Genomic DNA, 24,451 nt, shown 5'->3' on the forward strand with positions numbered 1-24,451 from the left:
TCCGTGGCAAATAAGCCTTTCCTCCGAGGAACTCCGCGTGCGATACAATATACAATGTGTCTATCTACATGGAGGAGAGGGGGGGGGGGAGGAAAGAGCCCTGATAGATAGATAGATACATACTTGAATATCTACCTAAGTAGATACTCTTTACGGACAGAGTAGGCGATCCCGATAACGAGGGAGAATCAATCTGCTTGGAGTTCTGGCAGTCTGGCAGTCTGACTTGCCCCCTTTCACCCCGCTCAGTTCCTCCTTTTCAGAGCTCGGACACTCGCTATAAGTAGGTGCGTATTATACTTATCGCTCGCTTCTGGCTGTTATTTTTATCCATCCATCCAGTCGCTGTTTTGAAACATGTTTGACCATCATGTGCTATAATTATCATAGTTATAATAAGTACGGAGTACCTAGGTAAGTGCCTCCTTAGTCAGTACCTATGTATGTGTAGTGTGTATACACGCGCCAAGGGTCATGGCCAGTGCCAGTGCCAGTGCCAGTGCCAGGAATGACGACGTTCGTGGCGAGCGGAGGAACGGTGGGCCAAAGCGAGCGAGCAAGCAAGCAAGCAAGCAAGCGAAGCACTGTGCTTTGACGCTGTGGCTATAATTATAGTATTATTGTCCCGACCGACAGCCCACAGCCCACATAACATACTTACTATGTACCTAGCCCTACTAACCTGAGGCAGGGACTGACAGGGGCAGAAGAGGGGACGGAGACATGATTCAAGACACCAGGGGAAGTAACCAATCACCAGGTGGAGTCTCGGCACACGAGATTCAGATTCCAAATATACCTACCTACTCACGACACGGGGTTGCGAAGCAAACACTGGAACCGTGGCACGCAAGCCCTATGGAAGTAGATAGGTATCGTATGTCAGCCTGTACGTATGTCGACCCAGTCGGTTCCCCGTGTCGGGGACACAAAAAAACTGAAACTTGGGGTCTTGGGAGTCGGGGACTGGTGACTGGAGACCACACTAGATGATACCTATCTACTCGCGGGGTTGACGAGGTAGGCAGGTAGATAGCAGATAGATACAAACCGACAAAGTCAGGGACCTAAGAGTAAGAGTAGGATGGATCATCGGAATACGATCGTTAAATTTAATCCGGGAGTGAGCCACTGGTTGACAGGTGGCGGCCATGCAAATCCTGGAGATGGTCAGTTACCACTACCAGGGACGGAACCATCGCCGAAACCCTACCATCTACATGAGACGGTGAGAGTGAGACCGGACGGAGGAGACATGATGGGTTTCCGGTTTCTCCAGGGTGAAATTAAGAATCAGATCAGCCTAAGGAAATAAGATGGGCAGGTTGGTCCTCCACCTCTCTGCACGGTTGCGTGTGCAGCAGTAGTTCCGACTAGATAGTGGATACTGGATATTTGTATCGACTGTGGTGTTTCTCCTCCGTAGTAGTTAGTAGAGTAGATAGTGTGTCGAGTCAACCCATCATCATCCAATCCAATCCTCCTTTTTGCCTTTCCTTTTATTTTATTTCTTTTTTTTTTTTTTTTTTTTTTGCTTTTTTTTACTTTTTTTCTTGGCTGACTGGGTGGTGGGTGGCAACGCTGCTTGGCTCAGGTACCCGTGGATGGAGGGAGCATCGGGCCAGGGGTAAGACGGACGGATGGGGAAAAGGGACTCAATGCGAAACTAAAAAGGTTCGAACCTTGGAATGTGCCATGCGACGACTGGCCGGTTCAGTCGGGTCGTTTCTCTTAGCCCCGAGGCTACGGCCGACTAACGACCACCAGGCCCCCGGTACGTGCAAGCGGTGGGTTCCGCTGGATTCCCCTTGCGTCCTCTTGCAGCTCGACCATCCGACCGTCGAGGGCAGCCAATGCTCGGGAGACGATCATCCGGATATCATCATTTGAAGCCCCGGAGGTCGGAGTTTACTAAATAATGCTCTCGGAGACTCGGACTGTCAGGAGGATTCTTCTGCTGTAGTATGTAGGTAATAATATCGGGTTTGATTGTGGTGGTATGAGATGAGATGAGATGTGAGGTATGTATCTACAGTTAAGTTCTTAGTGGTTCAAAATTAAGGGTGTCACTCACACAAGGTTTGCACTTTACAAGCAGCCGATGGACATGCCCAAACAGGCAATGAGAATCGGTCCCCAACTCGTTCCTCCAGAGCCATTATTATTATTATTATTATTATTATTCTATCCCAAACATCTGATCTGGAGAGCCTGTATAGTACCTGTGTGAGTTCCCTCCCCGATCCCCGATCGTCTCTTCCAGTCCCGCATTGATTCAGCGAACAGAGTCATGCCGTGCAGATATTGTGTGGACTTGTCGCAACATTCCCGTCTGGCAGTCAGCTGGGGAGGGAAGGGGAGGGGGGAACGGAAATGTGAGAGAGGTGTGTGGTGGCGTGGACATCCGAATGACCGAGGGACCAAATTCAGGAAGAGGAATTGAATCGTTCGCTGGGGGGCCCCTGGGGCTGCCGTCCGGTGGACTTGGTGGAGGGCCCATCAGGTAATCTGCTCTACCGCTACTGACCACCCTGTGCTCCGTCCTCGGGCTGCCCTTGCCCTAACGAGTATTTATCTACTTTATACCTTATGATGAGAAATGCGCCATAGCCAGTTTCAGTCCGGGGAATGAAAGGGTCAGGAAGAAAGGGAAATTCGAATAGAAACATGGATTGAAAAAAGAAAGTACCCAGAGCAAACAGTATATAGTTCATCAAAAAGGTACTTGGTACTTTGGGTCTTCGGCGCGTACCTGCTTTGGCCCTTCAGGAAGAGTGCTGCAGGTGACGGAAACCAACTCCACACCCCTATCCCCCCCCTCCGTGTCCACTCGCGAACCATCCTGGCTCTCTTTTCCCCTCTCCTGGATCTGGAGCTGCCGCCCGATTCAATCCCACTGCACTGGACTTCGCCGTTTGTACTTCATACTTCGACAGTCACTTTATCGTCTCTGCTGCTTGCGCGCTTCTTTTCTTCTCTTCTTCCCTCTTACACCTCTCAACTCCTCTGGTGTATTTCCCCTCCTCATCCGACCGGCATCTTTTTTTTTTTTTTTCTCGCCTGTCCTCCCCCCCTCCTTCCACGCTCTCTAGCCTCTTCATCTATCCATTAATTAATTCCTCTCCATCCTTGCCTTGCACTCCCTTCCTTCTGCGACGGTGGACCTTTTTTCCTTCCCTCAATCCCACCCACCCACCCACCCACCCCATTCCACCACCCCCCCAAACCCTTCCCAATAACTCGCCCATCGCCCATATCTCTAACTCCTCTCTGACTCGGGATTATTTTCATCGCCAATCTCGTTGCTCCCGCCGACCCTCACAACCGCCCGGGGGTATTTGAGACTCCTCCTGTTGATCGCACCCATCGCACTCCGCTCTGCGTCAATCCTCCATTCCGACCGACCTTTGCTTTTTTTTTTTCTCCTCCCACTCCCTATTTTTACTCACGCCCTCGCGACTTGCGACTTTCAGCAATTCGGAATTTACTCCCATTCCCATTTCCGATTCGCCAAACAACCCGGATCGATCGCTCATTCCGCTCGTCCCCCGACTGCCGGCCTCCCACGCGTTCGATAAGGGGCTACGAATCGCTCGTTGCGTTGCGTGGTTGCACTGCTCTCGATCTCCTCGTTCCCGATGACCAGCAATTCCTAACACTTCAACCTCAGCGACCGTTGCTCAGTCTCCCCCAATCGCTACATTCGAGGTGTGATTTCTGTGGTGGCTGGTTTTCGCCCGTATATATCGCGTCTGAACGCCCACTTGTGTGCTCAATTCCAGCACACGTCCCTACGCTCCTTTCCTCTACATAATGTCCGTTGCTACCATGTTGCAACCTGCCTCGAGAGCGTCGACTTCCTCTTCCTCCTCCTTCCAACCCGTCACACGTCAAAACACCATGTCTTCTCACGATACCCGCTCTCTCCGCCAGTCGAAGCGGCTGTCAGTCACCGCGCTGTATCTGTCGATGTCCGCGAAGGACAGGGACTTGGAAATATCAGATGACTTGGCTAGAGGTGAGCCTTTGGATCCTCCCGACTGCGGTTGGAATTGGGTGGGTATGCTGACTCTGCTGCTATAGCCCAGAAATACCTCCGCGAACTGAAGTCGAAGATCTCGTCTCAATCGAAGAAAAATTTCGTGCTGGAGAAAGATGTGCGGTATCTGGATTCGCGGATAGCTCTGCTGATCCAGAACCGGATGGCATTGGAAGAAGTAAGAACCCATTCAGTTTGCCTCCGAGGTGTCCCTCTAACAGTCCCAGCAAAACGAAGTGGCCAGTCACCTCGACGACGCTATAGATCCCCAGGAAGGATTCTTCCCGAATGACGAGAAAACACAGAAATACGGCAATCTTCTCTTCCTTCTTCAGTCGGAACCCCGCCATATCGCCCACCTGTGCCGCCTGGTTTCCATGTCCGAGATCGACTCCCTCTTACAAACGGTGATGTTCACCATCTACGGAAACCAGTACGAAAGCCGCGAAGAACACCTGCTTCTTACCATGTTCCAGTCCGTCCTCACCTACCAGTTCGATAACACCCCGGAGTACTCGTCGCTGTTGCGCCAGAACACCCCGGTCTCCCGCATGATGACCACCTACACACGGCGTGGTCCTGGTCAGAGCTACCTGAAACAGGTCCTCGCCAACCAGATTAATGCCCTGATCGAGCTGCGCGACGTGGACCTGGAGATCAACCCGCTCAAGGTGTATGAGGCCATGGTGAAGCAGATCGAGGAGGAGCAAGGATCGCTGCCCGACCATCTTGCGAGATCTGTGACGGCGGAGGCTGCAGCAGAAAACCCACAGGTCCAGAAGATCATCGAGCCGCGTTTGAGGATGCTTACCGATCATGCCAACCGCTTCTTGACGACAATCATCACATCCGTGGACGATACACCGTATGGAATCCGCTGGATTTGCAAGCAGATCAGAAGTTTGTCCCGGCGCAAGTACCCCGACGCCCAAGACCAGACCATCTGTACCTTGATCGGAGGTTTCTTCTTCCTTCGCTTCATCAACCCAGCCATTGTCACACCGCGATCGTATATGCTGATTGAGTCGACGCCGACGGAGAAACCCCGTCGTACCCTGACGCTAATCGCCAAGATGCTCCAGAACTTGGCCAACAAGCCCTCCTACGCAAAGGAGCCGTACATGGCGAAGCTCCAGCCTTTCATCCAGCAGAACAAGGAACGTGTGAACAAATTCTTACTTGATCTATGTGAAGTGCAGGATTTCTATGAGAGTCTGGAGATGGACAACTACGTCGCGCTCTCGAAGCGAGACCTTGAGCTGCAGATCACTCTCAATGAGATGTATGCCACTCATTCCTTGCTGGAGAAACACAACCTGGCTCTGGCTCAGGACCAACACTCCCACCTCAACGAACTGTTGCAGGAGCTCGGTTCTGCTCCACCACAGGTCCCGCGAAAGGAGAACAGGACTATCACCGTGCCCCTGTTCAGTCGCTGGGAGACGGCCTTGGATGACTTGACTTCGGCCCTCGATATCACTCAAGAGGAAGTGTTTTTCATGGAAGCCAAATCCACGTTCGTCCAAATCCTACGATCTCTACCTCCCAATTCCTCGGTTGCCCGACGTCCTCTCCGCCTTGATCGCATCGCGGAGGCAGCCGCGACGCTGAAGAACGATGCGGTCATGGTCCGGAAGGGTATTCGCACCATGGAGCTCCTGAGTCAACTACAGGAGATGGGAGTCATCGACCGCTCCGACGACTTCAGCCTCCTCCGAGACGAGGTGGAGCAGGAGTTAGTGCATCTGGGATCATTGAAAGAGAAAGTCCTGGACGAGACCAAGAAGTTGGAGGAAGTCTTTGCAACCATTCGCGACCACAACGCCTACCTGGTGGGCCAGCTGGAGACATACAAGTCGTATCTGCATAACGTCCGCAGCCAGTCGGAGGGCAAGCAGCGGAAACAGCAAAAGCACCAAGAGCTCGGGCCCTACAAGTTCACCCACCAGCAGCTTGAAAAAGAAGGCGTCATTCGGAAGAGCAATGTTCCCGAAAACCGGCGAGCAAACATTTACTTCATGTTTAAGAGTCCCCTGCCTGGCACCTTTGTTATCAGTCTGCATTACAAAGGTAAGTCTAATTCAGATTGATTACCCCGACCCATGCTCCCTTGCTAATCTGGCATGTAACAGGTCGTGCCCGTGGCCTTCTGGAGCTAGATCTCAAGCTCGATGATCTGCTGGAGATGCAGAAAGACAGCCAGGAGGACTTGGATTTGGAGTATGTCCAGTTCAACGTCTCGAAGGTGCTTTTGCTTCTCAACAAACGATTTGCACGAAAGAAGGGCTGGTAAGGAGATCGCTTTCGTCTCCCACACCCTATCACGAAGTCTATGAAACAGAGCGGATGGCTACCTACACACCTCAACCGGGCCCCGGCCCCAGCCTTAGCCAACCGGCAGCTGATTTGATGAACGACGGTTGGCACTGAGAACGTGCCAAGATGAAAGATCTCCGAAGGGAGGCTTGCTTAAATCATCTGTTTTACGTTATGACCTGGAGATGGACGATTGACATGCCCCGATAACCGACCTGTGCCCGATCTAGTGGGGGATGGCGATCGGTCATCGGGGCATACGATGTGTTGTTTTGTTTCAAATTTCTTTTTCTTTTTTGATTTTTTTTTTGGATAGGTCTCCTACACGGGGCGGTAATCTGGTGCGCAGGCGGGCTTGTCGATCCCGGGGCGTGGCCACCCACTCGTTCCTCGCTGGCTCGGGGACGAGGGGCCAAGGCCGGGGATAGCCCGGGCAGTATTGGTTTTCGTTTGTCCTTGCGACGGTTATACCCCGTTGAATGATTTGCGCGTGAGTTTGGCCAGTTCTTTGATGAGATTGGTGCGTCCGTTATTATTTATTCCATGGGCTCGGTTCGGGCTGCGATCATGTCGTGCTGTTGATATGTACCTATAAGTTCTGGATTTAGCGTTTGGTTTCTGCGAGATTATATATGGCTTCTAATGAGGATGCTCGGGGGCTTGACCGCGAGCCGTCCGCACCGGCCATTTAGGATATCTCCCACGCATGGAGGATAAAGTGTTTTTTTTTCGATCTGATCCCGTTCATACTGTAGTGTCTAATGTAATGCATGGTGTATAGTTTATAGTTGATAGTTCATTATTAGTGTGTGGTGAACATGACTGGGTCAGTTGGAGCCCCTCAGTGTTCGGTCAAGTTTCCCGGCCCAGTTTCCCGAGTGACGACTGACGAGGACACCTACGTCACAGCCTGCGGGCCGGGGCGCAAGATGGCAACGGCGAAGACAGGGGGTGGTATCAGGGAGATGATAAGGGCAGCTCGATTTGATGATCTTTCTCTAGATGTAGAGTGGCACAGTATGAGAGGTCGGAAACCAGTCAGTCACCCACGACCGATCGATCCCCGGTGAGGAGTGAGAAAGAGAAGACATGAAGAATCGCAACTCCTAAGGCGACGGTTGCTTGGCCGCTGACCGCCTTTCGCGCCCCTCAGGCTCAGGCAGCAAATTCAGGCAGCGGCGGCGGCCTCCTCAGGCTCGCCGGCAGCCACCCCCGGGTGTCCAAGTCGCCATCCAAAACGCCTGGCGCTGGATTATTATGATTTTGCCGCCCGACTAGCCTGCTGTTTCCGTCCGCTTTGTCGTTCTGTTTCTCTCGTCGTACTCGTTCTTGTTCCATCTCCTTCGGGTTGATATCTAATCCAGACTCTAGACAAGACAAACCCCCCCCTCCCCTCCTTCCCCTGAACGCCATCTGCCCCCCCCCCCCTTCTACTAAACTGCGACATCCCGCTTAATTGTCCCTCCCCACTCCTCCCCCCCCCTGCACCGCCCGATTTCTCTCTCCTCTCTCCTCCCTCTCCTTACTGCAAGCCATTACCGCCCACGGGTCTACTACTCTCTACTCTTAAATCTTTCTTCCCTCCTCCCTCCCCTCCCTCCCTCCCACCACTTCCCCCCATCCCACTAGAACCAACCATCACAATGGCGGCGCCTGAGATCAAGTACGACGACTACGACTTCCCGACTACTGCGCCGGAGCCCCAGCCCGGCCACCCTGGCCACACCACCCCCGAGCAGGATGCGAAGGTGCAGCAGCTCCGGGCCGAGCTGGAGACGCTCGGTTACACCGAGAGACTGGATACTCTGACGCTGCTGCGCTTCTTGAGAGCCCGGAAGTTCGATGTTGCTGCTTCCAAGACCATGTACGTGTTTTCTGTTGAGTCTCGCAGGGAGAAGGATCGCTGCAGAGCGTTGGCTGTGCAGAGACTGCATGCTTGCCTCGCGGTGCATGCTCCTCCCGCTCGAGTTTTCCATGTTATGAAACCTGAACGCTCGAGGCGCGCGCTAACATCCGTTTCTCGGGATTAAGGTTCGTTGAGTGTGAGAAGTGGCGGAAGGAGTTTGGAACAGACGAGCTCGTCCGCACCTTCGACTACACGGAGAAGCCCCAGGTCTTCCAATACTACCCCCAGTACTACCACAAGACCGACAAGGTGGGTGATTGGACAGACCGCTTTTTCCCCACCGCTAGACCGATCGAGACGCTAATGGAGTTGATCCCAAATAGGACGGAAGACCTGTCTACATCGAGAAGCTCGGCAAGATCGACCTCAATGCCATGTACAAGATCACCACCGCCGAGCGCATGCTGCAGAACCTCGTGACCGAGTATGAGAAGCTCGCCGACCCCCGTCTGCCCGCCTGCTCCCGCAAGGCCGGCAAGTTGATGGAGACCTGCTGCACCATCATGGACCTGAAGGGCGTCGGTATCACCAGCGTCCCCTCCGTCTACGGATACCTCAAGCAGGCGTCTGCCATCTCCCAGAACTACTACCCCGAGCGTCTGGGCAAGCTCTACCTGATCAACGCCCCCTGGGGATTCAGCGGCGTGTTCAACGTCGTCAAGGGCTTCTTGGACCCCGTGACCGTGAACAAGATCCACGTTCTCGGATCCAACTACAAGAAGGAACTGCTGGCTCAGGTTCCGGCTGAGAACCTTCCCGTCGAGTTCGGCGGCTCCTGCTCGTGCGGCGGTGGCTGCGAGCTCAGCGACATGGGCCCGTGGCAGGAGGCTGAGTGGTCCAAGACCCCCAAGTGGGCTCTCCCCAAGGAGGAGATCAAGGCCGAGGAGGCGGCTGTGGAGAAGGAGGTCGAGGTTGAGGCTGCCCAGCCCACCGCATAGAGCCTTTGCTTTATCCACCGTCGGATTTCTCGTTCTCTATTTTGGATCAATATGGTAAAAGCTTCGGGCACTATCTTGCCAATCTATATCCCTTCTTTTGCTTCTAGAATTGTCTCGCTAGGGAAGGAGACATCAGGGATGCTTCACTCCTGTTTTGTCAAGGGTTGTTGTAGGATGTCTTTGCGATGGCCTGCCATGCGTCGGATATCGTCATTGTTTGTCTTTTCTTTTTTTTTTTTCTGGTCGTTTCTCTTTTCCTTTCATCTTTTTTTTTCAAGTTAGATATCAAACACCATATGAGCGGCGCGAGGTGATTTTATAGAATGGAGCCAGGGCAGTAATGGGGGCGACGATAAAAAGTGTTACGTGGATCAGATGCTCTAGGCCGAGTGAGAGGACATACTTATACAGCGGTTATACAGCGCGAGTTTGACAAGATCCTTTTATTTGCGCTTTCAATATGCGTACTTCATTAGAATAACGTTACCATAAACCAATTGGTATCATCCCAAGACCTGACTGCCGACGCCATCCAACGCATCAATAGACCCGAGTAGAAAAGGAAACAAAACACCGGTAAACAATCACTTCACTTCTTCTCAACGACCTCCACGGCCCGACCAGCCCGCTCGGCCTTGCCCAGCGTCGACGCAAGGGCATTGCTATTACCACTGCCATCTGGCCCCTCCGTCCCAGGACCCTGCGACTCGCCCTGGAGCCGCAACAACGTCCGCAACGCATCCTCATAAACCTCCGCCATCTCCCCGCCCCGCCAACGCTCCGCCTCATGCTCCGTCCCAAGCGGGATATTCAACTTCGCCTTCGCCTTGGCCTTCGCCCTCCTCTTCGCTCTCTGCGCCCTCTCCTCACCCTGCGTATGTAGAGGATTGTCCGCATCAACCATCTCTGAATCACCCTGCTGGCCTTCCTGCCCCTCCTGTCCCTCCACATTCGCATTCGATGTAGTCTGCCCTCCATTCCCATTCCCATCTTCCTCCTTCATCTCTTCCCCATCCTCACCCTCGCCATCCTCAGCATCCTGATCGTCGTTGTCGTCGTCATCATCATCTTCCTCAATCGCCCGGCTCAATTTCTCTGCATACGCCCTAGCCGCCCGTCCCGGCGCATCGCGACGCAATTGCGCCACCGTCGTGGTCAACGACTCCAGCTGCGCATATAGTGATGTCACCCGCGACGCGAGCTTTCCGTCGTATGCCTCGTACTCGACTTGTTCGGTTGGTGCGGTGAAGGCCCCCGGGAACGGGAACTCGGGGGAGGTGCTGTCTAGCCCGTTGATGCTTATGCTGCTGGAGGCGGTGTGGAAGGTTTGGTGGATGTACTGGATTGGATGGTGAGAAGGGGTTAGTTTGGAGGTTGAGGGGGGGGGGGGGTTATGGTGTTGAGGTGTTGAGGTGAGGGGATGGATGGCGATGGGGGTTTGCGTAGTCAGATCACAGTGTTGTAAGATCACGGTGCTGGTGATGTAGCTAGAAAAGAAAGAGGAGAAAATACCTCATCAACCAACTCCCTCACACGCTCGCGCATCGGATCCGGTCCGTCATTGGGGTTCGCCGACGGCGGAAGATGCAGATCGAGTTTTTGGCGCGACAGCGCGACCGTGTTGCCGTACAGGTAGGTGAAGTCCGCCGCCGATTGCAGTTCGATTAGCCGGTGGTGGTCCATTTTTTTTTTTTTATCTTGGTCTTGAAGGCGTTGGGATGGGGTGTTTGGGAGGGAGGGGAGGTGGACGCGTCGGACGAGGGGAAAGGTGTAGTTAGTAGTGTAGCCAAATGCTAGATAGCAAGCAGTAGTATGTCACTAGTCGTCTGATGCCTGAGGCGTGCACAAATGCCGGATCCAGGAGGTGAGCTCTGCCTCAGGCACCACAGCATGGACGATCGCCCCGCAACGATGTCATCGATCGAGGATGTGCCTTGCTTGGCTTTTGGCTTTCTTCAGCGCGCGAACTTGCCTTCTTTTGCTGGGTTGGGACTTAGCAGCTGCTGGTGGGTTGTCGCACGATGCCATCGGGTCTTCGTTGGTCGTTCTTTACTGGTCGCCTTATCAGCTACTAAATCTCCTACCTACATTGTTATTTTTAATCCTTTTTTTCTCAATTGCTGTCCTACGTTATCCTGCTGCATAATGATGATGTCCTCGTCATGGTGACCACCACTGCTGGCGCCCCCCCTGTATTCTACACCAACTTATCCACTTACCACAGCGACAACTTACATACACGCATTTATTACTTAACTTAATAACGATCAATTCAACCCCTCCCATGATGGATACCAATGCAGGCAATATCGCTCTTATCGACAACACCGCCCCCCGTCGTCCCTCCGAGACCGCCCTCTCCCAAATCACCACCGCAGGGGGCAGCAGCCACATCTCCAGAAAATGGACCCGAAAATCCATCCGCAGCGAGCTCGCCAAACGCAAATATGCTAAATGGCAACCAGACCGTCTGGGCCTCACCGATGATGACGTCGACGATAGCGAGGTGGATGCCGCCGCCGCAGCAATAGCAAGCAGTAGCAGCAGCAGACGACCCTCCGATGGACGTGACCTCACCGGCGCAGAAACAACCACAACCACCACCACAGAAGGCGAGCCCCAACAACCCCCATCCCAGGATGTCAACGCGACCGATTTCGCCGCAGAACCTACAAGCAGCGGCAACAACAGCCACGGCAACACCGACGACGAGCACCGACATCACCGACATCCCAAGCTCACAGGCCTCAAACCGGGCACCGAACTAGACATCCTATACGAGAACCAACGAGGCTGGTTCTTCTTCGGCATCCCGCTCTACTCGCACAGCTCGTTACTCAACTTCGATCCCACGGCGTGGATCACCGCTGACGGCCGCGACAGTCCCGTGAACATTACAAACGCGCAGCTCCCCGACCCCAGCTGGGAATGGGTGTGGAGGAACTGGTACGTGGATATGTCTGGCGACGTGGATGATCAGGGATGGCAGTACTCGTTCTCGTTTGCGTCGTCGGCGTGGCATGGATCGCATCCGTGGTTTCATTCATTTGTGCGTCGGCGCAGATGGGTGAGGTTACGCGTGAAGCGGGCGGTGGAAAGGATTCGACGCGGACGGACGGGGCTGGAGATGGCGCATATGTTGAATGAGGATTACTTTACGATTCATTCGGGGCGGAACAAGAGGCGCGCGGAGAGTGAGGCTGGCTTGTCGAGGGTCAATACGTTTGGGTATTCGGCTAGTTTGAGTCGGGCGACTACGAAGGCCGGCGAGGAGGAGGTGCCGGTGGAGGAGATCGCGGATATCCCGGCGCTGATGCATGCGTTGAGGGTGGCAATTGTGGATCGTGAGAAGGTCGATGCGTTGCATCGGTTTATAGAGGAGGGAGGGGAGGAGCTGTTCTATTTGGATGGGCAGGTACGTCTCATGTCCGGTTGACTGATGGGGGATGTTGCGGGTTTGACTGACTGACTGACTGACTGACTGATGGTGGTGTGTGTTGTAGATCCCGGAGATCATGTCCATGTTCGTCTTCCAGGCCTCCCGGTGGCAGTTCCTGACGCATCTCGTGGACATCGTCGAGGATCTGGGGCATAGGGTATCCGAAATGAGTGGGAAAGAGGCCGAAGTGATGCAGCGCAGACAGGACCACCTCCAGAAGGCTGTCGACGCGGCCAGACGACATCTCACCGGACCTGAAGTCCTCCGGACCAACCATCAGGGGCCTAAGTCGGGCATGCTGGACCTGACCCCGGCCCCGAAGAAAGGCAGTCTGCTAGCGAGATACTCTGGCAAGTTCTCGTTCAAGCCGATGGATGATGGGGGGGAGATCAAGGGTATTCCTCAGGCGGCCGAAGTTGGACGCGAAGGCCATATTTATCAGTATTCGACGTGAATGGGTTTGGTTTGGTTGGGTTGGGTTGGGTTGGAGTTTTGGCGCGCTTCTTGTTGTCTTTTCCTTTTTCTTTTTGGAGTAGGAGTAGGAGAAGGAGAAGGAGTAGGAGTTGCAAGTAATCTTATTTATTGATACCACGTATTGGAGATTCCAGGTGTAGGGCAGGGCAGACAGCCAGGGCGGCGAGGTCGGACCGACGGCGGACCGCCTCCGATGCCAAATTTCCGAACTTCACTGAAGCTCAACACTCTCCGGCTCCAACACGCTCCCCTCCCAGTCTCACCATTGATTGACTTTTCATGCCTCCGGCGCTTCTCCGACGCGCAGTTCCATGTTAACACGCGGGCGCCCGTGTCTGCAAAGACGTAGTCTGTCTACGGTCTTGGACAATGTCGCAGCGGGGCCCGAAAGACCGCTTCTTTTCCTCTACCCTCGCTGGTTCTCACCCGTGCGGCACCGGCCTGTTTCCTCGTTTCCAATAACCTCGGCTTGCTTGAATCGAATATACTACTGTGCCGGCCGAACGATCCCTCGCTCCTTCGGAACTTCGTCTAGACGATCCGTCAATTCCTTTGCTGAGGACGCCGTTCCTTCTACACCATTATCCGATCGATCCCACGACCCCGTTCCAGAACGTGAACGCCAGCAGAAGAAACCGGAGGGACATGATGAGGCGACGAAGCAGAAATCACATAGACACGCCCCATTGCCTCGCTCTAGGGACACAACACTCGGCGAGTCAGACGTCTGGGGGCTATCCAGTCCAGGAAGGGAACGTCATCTCACCAACGCTATGTCCGCGTCTCGACCGAGCCGATCCCGAGGCCGAAAGCAATCGGAAGCAATTGTAAAAAAGCTTTCGTTGGAGGACCGCAAGAAGCTGAGGAGTCGAAAGTTCCTCAATGACCAATTTGAAGAAAAACACCACGAGCGGAAATCAGCCTACGACGAGACAAGAAGATGGGTCTGGATCAGAGAATTGTTGATAAACATGGAGGAGAAAATGTTGTCGGAGCCCCCCAGAAGGGGCTTCATGCACAAGGAACTGCTTTTAGCAGAAGAAACACTTGCGTTGATGACGGGCGTGACTGAGACGTCGGAAAATATCTGGATCGTGCCGATCCACCATGGGTGCAAGATCCATGCGCTGGATTCGTCCAAGAGCAAAGGCCACCTCCGCAGAGTCATTGTGTCGGGCTCGGAGCGGGTCGTCGAGGTTGTCTGCGACCGCATCATGGAGGCGAAGAGGAAGCAGATGGAGTGTGATCCTCTGATTGAAATACCATTGTCGCCCGTGCCAATCATCCCGCGCCGGGATGCAACGGAGGGCACTGAGGACGAACCGACGCTGGTTCGAGCTGAATGGGACTTTGACTCGCCCTCCTACACCCCCACCAGGCTGGACAAGCTCTTGGAGTGCCGTCCGGATTTTACGACCGTCCGCGAGTTTACTGAGCACGTGACTGATTTGACACTCTCGCTGCCTGCATTCAAGACTCGAAAGAAACTTGGCCGGGAAGAGCCTCGCCCGCCTGATCATCCGACGGAAGTGACCCGGCAGCTCGTCTCGCTGTTCGAGGACAAGGAGTATCACAGCCTACTGTCGACGGGCGCGTTGAATACGGCACTCTCATATCTCTTGCGCCACGAGCAGTTGAAAGCAGTCCGTTCCATCTTCACACAAGGCGAGCACCTCGTAACAGTCGATACCTTCAACATTCTTCTCGGCGCGATGGCCAGGAGGCAGGACCTCCACTACTTTGGTATATATTTGCAGCACATGGGCCGATTGCAGATCCGGCCCAATTCCAGCACGTGGATTGCCTTCTTTAACTGTCTTGTCGCCCCGGAGGCCAAGGCCGCTCTAGCCACCTACTTGCTGATGCGGGGCCACTTGAAGACACCCCAGGCTATGGGTCAAGTGGTTCGAGGGACGGTCCAGAATACGTTTCGGAAGCATCTGGAAAGCGGCCAGAGCGTAAATTCCTACGTGCAGAGGACGGAAACCGCGTGCGGGAACCAGTTCAATGGGTCGCTCATCGCCTCGATGTTCGGTGTGATCAACCAACTAAAGAACTTCGAGGCCGCGAAGGAGCTGTTTGAGCTCTGCATGCAGCGGGGCTTTACCCTCAATAGCCACTCACACCACCAGCTTCTCGGCCTATGGCGAAGTAATATCTTGGACCCTGTCCAGTATCTAATTCGGGCACCGCCCCATCCTTTGCATTTCACTAACTATCTGTTCGGGCGGCTCTTCCTCACCGCCTACTCGGCCCGTTACTACAACATCTGCCGCGTGGCGTGGCTGTATGCATGCATGAGTGGGAAGGTGACCCCCGACATGAGGCAGACGCTTATCTTCTCCCTGACACGAAACCTAGCCAACAAGGACAATGCGAGGCATGTGTCAGTTGCGCATTGGAAATTCACTTCTGGCAGGGCCATCGTGGGAATCGATGCACATGAATCCAAATACACGTTGAACCAGGATCTGGTCGCTCGTCTCCCTCCGGAGTACCACAACGACCCACTGATGTATCTGAGCCGGGGATTCGAACCTTATGAGAAAAAGGAGCGGACTCTCCAGCAACTTCTCGCCCGTGAGATCATCTACTACGACATGGCGGTGGGCCGAAAGCGTGTCCCCGAAGTCCCCCTGTCGATCATGCTGGATGCCGCCTGTAAGCTGGATGCTGCCTGGGAGGCCAAACCATACCCGCTCCCCTGGGTGATGAATAATGCCATTCATGTGCCGGTGCGGGAGAAGGAATCCATGTTTTCAGATGAGTTCTGATCCGATGATGCGTGTGGGATTCCCCCGGGCCCATCTATTATTGCCCGGGTGCATATCTCTTGGTATATGTGTATACTACCAGCCACCTGTATATTACTCTGTATCATGTGTCATGTCTATTCCCTTGATCCTTCTTGACAATGCTGTGATAACAGTAGCGAGCAGCTCATGTACACGCATAACATGTATAGCATAGTATAGCATAGCATAGCACCTTGGCCATACACAGTATGCACAGGCAACCAACCAGCCACTTCTTGTACATAGCTCCCATCCCATCCTCCCTCGCGCAATGCAACCAGTCAATATAGTATATACATCTATCTACCCCCTCACCATCCACCCATCCCCCCCATCCCCAATCCAATCATAACATGCATAGTCATTACAGTCATAGTCAATTAATTATCATCACCCAACCCTACCACACCCCCTTCCCATTCTCATGCAACAACGCCGGCTCCGGTGCGGCTAACCCCTCCGCCCTCGCATTCGCATTCGCATTCACATTCACATTGGCACTGGGCCCCGCGTTCGCATCCACGGGGTACAGCGGCCCCGACATGGGCGGCGGGCCATACGGATCGACATTGCTAGTGCGCATCGACCCCACCCCTTCCTTGAGATACAAGACCAGACGATACGCCGAGTTGCCGTTCAGATAGTACCGATGGAGACGCTTACTCCGGAGGAAGCCCAATCGCTCGTAGAGTTTGATGGCCGCGGTGTTTGTGGTTTCGGTTTCGAGGACGATCTAATCGCAGTGAACAAAGGAGTCAGTTTATTCCGGTTATTTTACACATGTGCGCATTGCATTTGGTATGTTGGGCTCTCTTTATTGTGGAGGAAAGAAGTGGGGTGGGGAGGTAGGAGGCGAGGAAGAGGAAGAGGGAGGGATAGATAGATAGATAAATGGATGGATAGACAAAAAAAACGCACCTCATCCGCCTCTCTCTCGATCATCGCATCGATCGCTATCCGAGCCAGCTTCGTGGCTATCCCGCGCCCGCGATACTCCTCGCGCGTGGCCAACATGGCGATGTATCCGCGCAAGGGCCCGCCGCGATGCGGCTCCAGCTTGGAGACGACGACCCCGACCATGGGGTCGGCGAGGGAGTCGTCCATGGCCATGAAGCACAGTTCGCCCCATTGGTAGAGAAAATAGCGGTAGACGTAGATGCTGTAGGGTTCGGAGAGATCCTTGGAGATCAGTTGGCGCATGGCGGGGACGAAGGCGTCCTCGTGGGCGGCGTTGTAGCGGATGTAGCGGAGGTCATTGCGGGGGGCGGGCGGTGGAGAAGCAGGAGCAGGAGCAGGAGTAGGGGGAGTCGAGGTTGATGTTGATGGATTATCCATGGTCATTTAGCAACTGTTGGGAAGAAGAAGAGGAAGAGGAAGAGGAAGAGGAAGAGGAACGGCGCGCGGAAGAAAACAAAAGATCGGATGACGTCCGCACATGTGATTGATTGATTTTCCCGCCGGTGTGCCGCGGGTGCCTGACTGACTGACTGATCGGATCTGAACTGACTTCCGTTCGCACCTCCTGTCCTTTCTTTCCCTCTTTCATTGCCTCTTCGCCCCCGGTTCGCCCTCATTGCTTCTCCCCTCCCCCTTGCAGCTTCCTCTGGCCGTCGTCCCGATGCTCCGTCGTCGATTGGCCAAGGACGAGTCGGCCGATTCGCGCGACCCTCTCCAGTCGCCTGAGCCCGAGCCTCCTGCTGCTACTACTAGTACTCCTCCCCGGCCCAAGCTCAAGCACAAGTCCGAGTCCTTCGTCACCAAACCCCGCAGCAAACGCCGCAATGGCCTCATCTTCGTCCTCGGTGGCCTCTTCGGTGTGCTTATGGCTGTTCTCTTTGCCAATCAGCAGGATGTGATCAGTCTCGATAGCTTAATGGACCTGAACCTGGAGTCCTTGATGGATGTCATGCCCCAGGGATTGCTCAAGGATGCGAGGGAGTTCACCGTACGTTCGATGCTATGGCTGTCGCAGACATGCTCTGTTTATGCTTGATATGCGGAGCGATGCGGGCGCAAATGATTACTGACTGACTGACTGATTGCGCGCAGCAACATGAGCGCGACACGGTCAACTACGATTCGTTCTCCGTCGGACTGCACCTCCAGTCTCAGGGCGTCAAGGCCAAACACCCCATGATCATGGTCCCCGGGGTCATCTCCACCGGCCTCGAGAGCTGGGGTACCGACGAATCCTCCCGCCAGTACTTCCGGCGCAGACTCTGGGGCAGTTGGAGCATGATGCGCGCGCTGGTCCTCGACAAGACCGAATGGAAGAACCACATTATGCTGGACAAGGAGACCGGTCTGGATCCCCCCGGGATTAAGCTCCGCGCGGCGCAGGGCTTCGACGCAACGGACTTCTTCATCACTGGTTACTGGATCTGGAACAAGATCCTCGAGAACTTGGCTACCATCGGCTACGACCCGACCAACGCCTTCACGGCCGCCTACGATTGGCGTCTCTCGTACCCAAACCTGGAGGTCCGCGACCAGTACTTCAGTCGGCTGAAGTCCTACATCGAGACGGCGGTCCAGGTCGGCGGCGAGAAGGTCACCCTTGCGTCCCACAGCATGGGCTCACAGGTCGTGCTCTACTTCTTCAAATGGGTCGAGCACCCCGACCATGGCGCTGGAGGCAGCACCTGGGTCAACGATCACATTGCCAACTGGATCAACATCAGCGGATGCATGCTCGGCGCCGTCAAGGGTCTCACCGCCGTCCTGTCCGGGGAGATGCGCGACACGGCCCAGCTCAATGCCTTCGCCGTCTATGGCCTCGAGAAGTTTCTCTCCAAGGAGGAACGCGCCGAGATCTTCCGTGCCATGCCCGGCATCAGCAGCATGCTTCCCAAGGGCGGCGAAGCTGTCTGGGGCAACGCCACCTGGGCGCCAGACGACCTCCCCAACCAGTCCCACTCGTACGGCACCGTGCTCAACTTCCGCGAGTCCAACTCGACCCGCACATCCAGGAACCTCACCGTCGCCGAAAGTCTGTCCTATCTCTTCAACGACTCGGAACCCTGGTACCGCAACCAGGTTCTCGGTAGCTACTCGCACGGCGTCGCCCACACGGCCCGCGAAGTCGAAGAAAACGAGAACAACCCCCGCACGTGGCTCAACCCCCTTGAGGCCCGCCTGCCCCTCGCCCCGGACATGAAGATCTACTGCTTCTACGGCGTCGGCAAGCCCACCGAACGCAGCTACTTCTACCAGGAGGAGCGCGACCCCCTGGTCAACCTGAACGTCAGCATCGACACCACCGTTACCAACAACGATGGCGTCGACCACGGCGTCATCATGGGCGAGGGCGACGGCACCGTCAACCTCCTCAGCACGGGCTACATGTGCGCCAAGGGCTGGCGCATGAAGCGCTACAACCCCGCCGGCGTCAAGATCAAGGTCTTTGAGATGCCACACGAACCGGATCGGTTCTCGCCCCGCGGGGGGCCTAACACAGGTACGTACCCTCATGCTTACCTCTTGTATACTTACACCTAATGCTATACCACCAACCAAATGCCTTTCTTACTACCTAGCTAACCCCCACCAGGCGACCACGTCGACATCCTCGGCCGCGCCTCCCTCAATGACCTCATCCTCCGCGTTGCGGGCGGTCAAGGCGACCAGATCGAGGAGACCTTCGTCTCGAAGATCAAGGAGTATGCGGACCGGGTGCAGATCTTCGATGATGAGTGAGGGCGTTAAAAAGTTGTTGGGGTCGGTGTGTTTTCATTCGCTACTAACGTACATACCTTATTTTATATTATGAGATGCTATATCATGCTAGACTTAGATTCCCGGGAATGAGATGTGTTTGTTTGCTTTTCTTATTTGAGCTGGGTGACGTGGTGGGTGGGTAGTGCATGGGGGTTACTACTACTACTTCTACTTAGTAGTGCCTACTCTGTGAAAGAGGAACTTAATGTTTTAAAAGCAATTTACTGAAAGGTGGTTACTATAAAATAATTGCATCCTTAAACTGGGTGTTTATGCACTGACCTCTATGTTTGGACAGGCGAACCAGTTCTAGGCAGGTAGGTAGGTGCCTGCTACAGCTACTAGAGTACTGGGTACCTTTGATTTGGTATCTAGATACACGCACCTTCCCAATCAGGATCCCGACGGCAGAAGGGCAGAAGGTATAGTAGATTGCACCTGCCCTGCCCTGCCCTGTCCTGTCCTCCCTCCATTCCATGGATCCCTCCATCTATCCATCCTTCCTAATCCAAAAGGAAGGACTGCCAGCTGGAGGCCGAATTGGGAAGGTGCGTCTTCTTGCTTCTTGCTTCTTGCTTCTTGCTTCCCTTTCTGTTGGGGAAACCGCGAAGGATATCTATGATCTACTGGCTGACGGACGGACGGACGGACGGACGGACTAACTGACTACTTAGTAACTAACTAACCCAACCAACCCACCTTGGTCGCAGTCAGGCGAGCTTTGTCAAAGGTCGTTCGTTCGTTACCTACTACCTCCTGTTGTACTTGGGACTGAATGAATGATTAAATGGTATTGGGGTTCGAACAGGGGGTGACCGACTATTTAGTATGTCGGTAGTGAGTGAGTGAGTGAGTGAGTGAGTGAGTGAGTGAGTGAGTGGAAGTGGATTGTGTAGTCTAAATGCGTGTTTTATGTACCTGGCTGGCTGGCTGGCTGGCTGGCTGGCTGGCTACGTAGCTAGTTACTGATGAAAAAAAAGATAGATCGGGCAGGTACGCAGATAAGATTAGATGGATGGATGGATGGCTATGGCGTGGCTGGGCTGTCTGTCTGTCTGTCTACCGTACTTTAGGTAAGGTAAGGTACCTTGGGTGTGTGTGTGTGTGTCTGTGGCTGGGTAAGTTAATCCATCTGATTGACAATTCTAATCTCAGCAAATAGTACGAAACACAAGAATGGCTTGATTAAGTTCGTAACCATGGGAATTCATCGAGTCCCATCTGCCTTCCAAGTTCACTGGCGGTTAAGGTAGTATATATAGTATATCTACTCCGTATCGGTATAGCACTTATCACACTCACTTATACACTATGTAAAAAGCGACGATAGGCTCAGCCAGCCCCAGCTCCAGCTACAAAACTAATAATTGATCAAGGATTAAATAGTAGTGTCGACAACCCAGAGACGTAGATGCAATTCGTCAACGGGCAGACACCAAGTATAGGTATATGATAGTATACGTAGACACAGGATATGTGGTAGTAATTCGAACACGGAGATCAAGGGTAATGGTAATGGTAATGTAATAATATACAATAGCCTTTCATAAATCATAACGCTACCTGATTATAATTAATAATAAGGTTTGTCTGCTATGGATAGTTGTGTGCATCCGACACCCTTCCTCTCTTTCTCTCGGTCTCGGTCTCGGTCTCTCCCCCGTCTCCTCGGCCGCAGTAGCATCGATATTAGGTGAGGAATAGTATCAATGGGGATGAGGTTTTAGGAGCGGTGGTGATGGTGAGCGAGTGAGTGGGTGAGAGTGAGGTATGTGGAAGTGGTCATCCTGATATTTAGGAGGATACCTATAACCGGATGAATCCAATCCAACAACCATGTAGGGAGTACAGGTCAAAATTGACAACAGGTCAGACAATTGAGCCCGTGGATCGGTGCCGGGATCGGATCAGAACAGTCCCCCCCCATAGCAAGTGAAGCTTGTTGTTGTTCGGGAAGAAGATGACTCCGTCGACATCGACTTTCCCTGATTCCCGGTTCCCCCCTCGTGCAAGGTTGACAAGCGGCTCCGTTCCACGCTTTTCCCCCTTTCTCGAACCTTGGAAAAAAACACAACATGGGTCTGTCTCCGACCCCAATACAAAGGTTCATCATAACCCCTCTGTCTATATGCCAATGCAATGGTCATTAATAAAAAGCATTGAATCCCTTGCAGCACAGCGAGTGAGGTGCATGCAAGTCGAGGCGCCTCAATTAACTTTTTCTCATTGAGTCCCCAATCCCAGGCGCCAGTAGTGTGAGCGATCGACACGAAGATAAAGATATATGTACCTGGCCGAGCAAAAGAAATGAATAAAGGCCCGACCAGCTGATGAAGAGCGAAAGACAATAGTAGGAAGTAAACGAGTGTGGTCGTGCTGGGTGATCCAGACGAAATGCGTAAGCGAGCGTCTCAAACAGGGGGGGGGGAGGCGTCACGGATGTCGCGGGACCGGAGGTGAGATGCCGGCGATCCGGAGCCTTTCGGTATTAATATTATCGACGGAGCTTTCGAGGAGAGCGGGCTGTCGGATCATGCGGCAACGCAGCCCGGAAGTGTGCGGTGTGATGTACAATGCGGTCAAGAGGAAGATAAAACATGGCAGTATCCAGGTGACCAATCCAAAACGGTGAATCGAAACCATGCGGCCTGGACTGCGGAAAGTAAAGGCAGGTATTAAAGATATATGTGTCGAAATCTGCTCAATGCAATAAACCCAGCATGTCGTCAAATGTGCTAACGCCGTTCATAAATAGATGCAAGAAGTTGGATGTGTGTGTATATGCAGTGAATTCGGTCCAAGGCGGGCGCGATCACGGGCTGATCACGTGTCTCCCGGACTCGATGTCGGTGATGGGAGAGGCCAGCGACTCGCCCTCCCACGTGTAGTGGTCGTCGACGGGGCTGAGGGAGCCGGACGAGATCGAGGATGACGATCCGACCGTCCACTCGTCACTGTCTAGGTTGAAGTCGCCATCGTAGTCGACCAGGTCGTAGCCGTACTGGCGAGCGGAATCACCGATCTCAACGTAGTCGTAGTCCCAGCGGAACATCTTGTCGCTCTGAACGCGCGGGAGGAAGCGGGTCTTGGCGAAGTAGAAGGCAACGGTGGCCAACAGACCACCACCGACCAGATCCACTGCATAGTGGTGCGAAAGGTACATGGTTGCCCACCACATCCAAAGGGTGTAGGTGACAAAGAGAGGCTTCAGCCGCGGGAAGACGTGGCTCATGAACAAGGCGGCCAGTGTCGAATCCGCGGCGTGCAGCGAGGGGAAAGCACCGAACACAACAGGCGATTGTCTGAAGCCCGAGGTGTACAGGTCGATGCCAAAGAGCTTGTCGATGCGAGCAAGGCCCGCGGGGTTACCCTGCATCGAGTAGTCGGCCGGTGCCAGGCCGTAGAGGTTCTCATACCACGGAGGCGAGCAAGGGAAGAACAGCTGAATAGTGACAGCCGTCATGCTGATGTACCCGAACGTCCGGGCGAAAAGGGGAACCGTGCCAGGAGGACCGAAGAAGAACATGATCAGGGAGCAGACAAACGGGGCACCGTAATGGCAAATGCCATATGGTAGCCATGCGAGCACGTCGAGAACAACGTTCTGATGAGCAGACAGAATGTTGCTGATGTTGGCGCCGTACAGGATGTTTTCCAGGGCCGGAAGCACGCGGACCCAGATGGCCGGGCGCCAATCGCTTGGAACGAACCTATTTTCAAAAGCGTGAGCGAACAGTTCTCTTCTGCACCCATGTAATCCGCAGGATCCGGTGTGGGTTGACTTACTGGCAGGCATAGAAAAAGATCAGCCACCCCGCGATCGGGAGGAACGGCAAAAAGAATTGGCGGGTGATCGGAAGCAGGAGAGAGATAAGAAGCATGGTAAACGCGGCCGTCTTCCCCAAAGGACCGGGAGATTCCATCATGCACAGAGAGAAGATCCCCACGATCAGCAGCAGCAGGTATTGGAAGTCATAGGGCGTCCACCGATGGCTCTGGAGCGACCGGAGGGTATCCACGGGCGAGAAGGAAGTCTGCAGAGACGATATCGAGGAGGTCGGAGAAAGCCTGCTGCGCAACTTGGAGCGGATCTTCCGTCGCATGCGATGCGGCACCAGCAGCTGGATGGAGCGCCATGGTACTTGGATCTGAAGCTTGCCGAACTGGTTCTGGGTGCGATCCTTCCAGGAGGGAAGGGAGGTATTCATCGCGGCGGCTCGCGTGGTGGAAGACTCCGGGGAATCTTCAGCTTGGGGTTCCCAGCAATCCGAGCAAGGTCGAGGAACGGTGGAGGATTAAAGGAAGCGGAGTCTTCGGAAAGGGGGGAGGGGGTTGTGATGGTGGTGTTGGTTGTGGGCGTCAACGTGACAGGAGCTGCTGAAAGGGGCGCCTGGAACACAACGTTTCGATCGCTGGGCTGGCTCAAGCCGACAGGCGTCTCGCGAGGCGGAGAAATATCAAATTGGGAAGATCACAGCCAAGTGGGAGCGCGGGCTCCGGTCTCCAGCGGCCAAACGAGGATGAGGTGGGAGATCACGTTGCAAGGGCTCTCTGACGCAAGGCGGACAGTAAGGGCGAGAGAGGGAAACCCAGAACGAGGCGGATCGCGAGGGGGGGGGCGCAGATGGCCACGGAGCCGGAGAGTCGGAGGAGGGGAAGGGGGAGGGGGGGGAGGGGGGAGGATGAGGACGACGTAGGGAGGATCGGATGAGGGGAGACGGACGAGAAGTGGAGGATAGAGGAGAGGAAGAAGAAAAGAAGAGGAGGAGATGGGGAGCTGGGAACAATGGGATGGATATGAGGATTTTGCAGGTGCTGGATCAGCAG

The 24,451-nt window shown here is 54.2% G+C and overlaps 8 protein-coding genes across 8 annotated transcripts; 5 read left to right on the top strand and 3 right to left on the bottom strand.

Annotated features, from left to right (window-relative positions):
- Nucleotides 1-3,813: 3,813 nt before the first annotated feature.
- Nucleotides 3,814-6,594, top strand: BO70DRAFT_306100 (Ras GTPase activating protein IRA2; the record flags this gene model as incomplete). The annotated part of the gene is made up of 4 exons (XM_025540032.1): nucleotides 3,814-4,018; nucleotides 4,084-4,217; nucleotides 4,267-6,109; nucleotides 6,172-6,594. 4 exons carry the CDS (start codon nucleotides 3,814-3,816, stop codon nucleotides 6,330-6,332), a joined length of 2,343 nt encoding a protein of 780 aa, XP_025404315.1. The 3' UTR covers nucleotides 6,333-6,594.
- A 1,374-nt stretch (nucleotides 6,595-7,968) lies between these two features.
- Nucleotides 7,969-9,557, top strand: BO70DRAFT_357704 (SEC14 family lipid-binding protein). The gene is made up of 3 exons (XM_025542100.1): nucleotides 7,969-8,219; nucleotides 8,387-8,510; nucleotides 8,585-9,557. The coding sequence occupies exons 1-3, from the start codon at nucleotides 7,999-8,001 to the stop codon at nucleotides 9,197-9,199; spliced, it is 960 nt and encodes a 319-aa protein (XP_025404316.1). The 5' UTR covers nucleotides 7,969-7,998; the 3' UTR covers nucleotides 9,200-9,557.
- Nucleotides 9,558-9,648: 91 nt separating this feature from the next.
- BO70DRAFT_425258 (uncharacterized protein) lies at nucleotides 9,649-10,953 on the bottom strand. The gene is made up of 2 exons (XM_025547667.1): nucleotides 10,712-10,953; nucleotides 9,649-10,538 (listed from the first exon to the last, which is right to left on the bottom strand). Exons 1-2 carry the CDS (start codon nucleotides 10,880-10,882, stop codon nucleotides 9,789-9,791), a joined length of 921 nt encoding a protein of 306 aa, XP_025404317.1. The 5' UTR covers nucleotides 10,883-10,953; the 3' UTR covers nucleotides 9,649-9,788.
- Nucleotides 10,954-11,167: 214 nt separating this feature from the next.
- BO70DRAFT_357706 (uncharacterized protein) lies at nucleotides 11,168-13,224 on the top strand. The gene is made up of 2 exons (XM_025542101.1): nucleotides 11,168-12,614; nucleotides 12,703-13,224. The coding sequence occupies exons 1-2, from the start codon at nucleotides 11,487-11,489 to the stop codon at nucleotides 13,090-13,092; spliced, it is 1,518 nt and encodes a 505-aa protein (XP_025404318.1). The 5' UTR covers nucleotides 11,168-11,486; the 3' UTR covers nucleotides 13,093-13,224.
- A 146-nt stretch (nucleotides 13,225-13,370) lies between these two features.
- BO70DRAFT_425260 (uncharacterized protein) lies at nucleotides 13,371-15,886 on the top strand (the record flags this gene model as incomplete). The annotated part of the gene is made up of 1 exon (XM_025547668.1): nucleotides 13,371-15,886. The coding sequence occupies exon 1, from the start codon at nucleotides 13,424-13,426 to the stop codon at nucleotides 15,884-15,886; it is 2,463 nt and encodes an 820-aa protein (XP_025404319.1). The 5' UTR covers nucleotides 13,371-13,423.
- A 90-nt stretch (nucleotides 15,887-15,976) lies between these two features.
- Nucleotides 15,977-17,071, bottom strand: BO70DRAFT_357708 (peptide alpha-N-acetyltransferase MAK3). The gene is made up of 2 exons (XM_025542102.1): nucleotides 16,826-17,071; nucleotides 15,977-16,640 (listed from the first exon to the last, which is right to left on the bottom strand). Exons 1-2 carry the CDS (start codon nucleotides 17,015-17,017, stop codon nucleotides 16,308-16,310), a joined length of 525 nt encoding a protein of 174 aa, XP_025404320.1. The 5' UTR covers nucleotides 17,018-17,071; the 3' UTR covers nucleotides 15,977-16,307.
- A 454-nt stretch (nucleotides 17,072-17,525) lies between these two features.
- Nucleotides 17,526-19,707, top strand: BO70DRAFT_425262 (phospholipid:diacylglycerol acyltransferase; the record flags this gene model as incomplete). Its single annotated transcript, XM_025547669.1, has 3 exons — nucleotides 17,526-17,852; nucleotides 17,957-19,364; nucleotides 19,458-19,707. The coding sequence occupies 3 exons, from the start codon at nucleotides 17,526-17,528 to the stop codon at nucleotides 19,601-19,603; spliced, it is 1,881 nt and encodes a 626-aa protein (XP_025404321.1). The 3' UTR covers nucleotides 19,604-19,707.
- Nucleotides 19,708-22,436: 2,729 nt separating this feature from the next.
- On the bottom strand, nucleotides 22,437-23,832 carry BO70DRAFT_367670 (phosphatase PAP2 family protein; the record flags this gene model as incomplete). Its single annotated transcript, XM_025544577.1, has 2 exons — nucleotides 22,437-23,334; nucleotides 23,411-23,832. 2 exons carry the CDS (start codon nucleotides 23,830-23,832, stop codon nucleotides 22,437-22,439), a joined length of 1,320 nt encoding a protein of 439 aa, XP_025404322.1.
- Nucleotides 23,833-24,451: the final 619 nt, after the last annotated feature.

Source organism: Aspergillus heteromorphus (assembly GCF_003184545.1).
Source record: "Aspergillus heteromorphus CBS 117.55 chromosome Unknown BO70scaffold_1, whole genome shotgun sequence".
Lineage (NCBI taxonomy): Eukaryota > Fungi > Ascomycota > Eurotiomycetes > Eurotiales > Aspergillaceae > Aspergillus > Aspergillus heteromorphus.

Bases quoted from the DNA above. Each gene is read 5' to 3' on its own strand.
- BO70DRAFT_357704 (XM_025542100.1), top strand. From the start codon at position 7,999: ATGGCGGCGCCTGAGATCAAGTACGACGACTACGACTTCCCGACTACT. The intron at 8,220-8,386 runs GTACGTGTTTTC...CTCGGGATTAAG, and splicing joins GTTGCTGCTTCCAAGACCAT to GTTCGTTGAGTGTGAGAAGT. The intron at 8,511-8,584 runs GTGGGTGATTGG...GATCCCAAATAG, and splicing joins ACTACCACAAGACCGACAAG to GACGGAAGACCTGTCTACAT.
- BO70DRAFT_425258 (XM_025547667.1), bottom strand. From the start codon at position 10,882: ATGGACCACCACCGGCTAATCGAACTGCAATCGGCGGCGGACTTCACC. The intron at 10,539-10,711 runs GTATTTTCTCCT...CATCCAATCCAG, and splicing joins TGAGGGAGTTGGTTGATGAG to TACATCCACCAAACCTTCCA.
- BO70DRAFT_357706 (XM_025542101.1), top strand. From the start codon at position 11,487: ATGGATACCAATGCAGGCAATATCGCTCTTATCGACAACACCGCCCCC. The intron at 12,615-12,702 runs GTACGTCTCATG...TGTGTGTTGTAG, and splicing joins TGTTCTATTTGGATGGGCAG to ATCCCGGAGATCATGTCCAT.
- BO70DRAFT_357708 (XM_025542102.1), bottom strand. From the start codon at position 17,017: ATGGCCATGGACGACTCCCTCGCCGACCCCATGGTCGGGGTCGTCGTC. The intron at 16,641-16,825 runs GTGCGTTTTTTT...CACTGCGATTAG, and splicing joins TCGAGAGAGAGGCGGATGAG to ATCGTCCTCGAAACCGAAAC.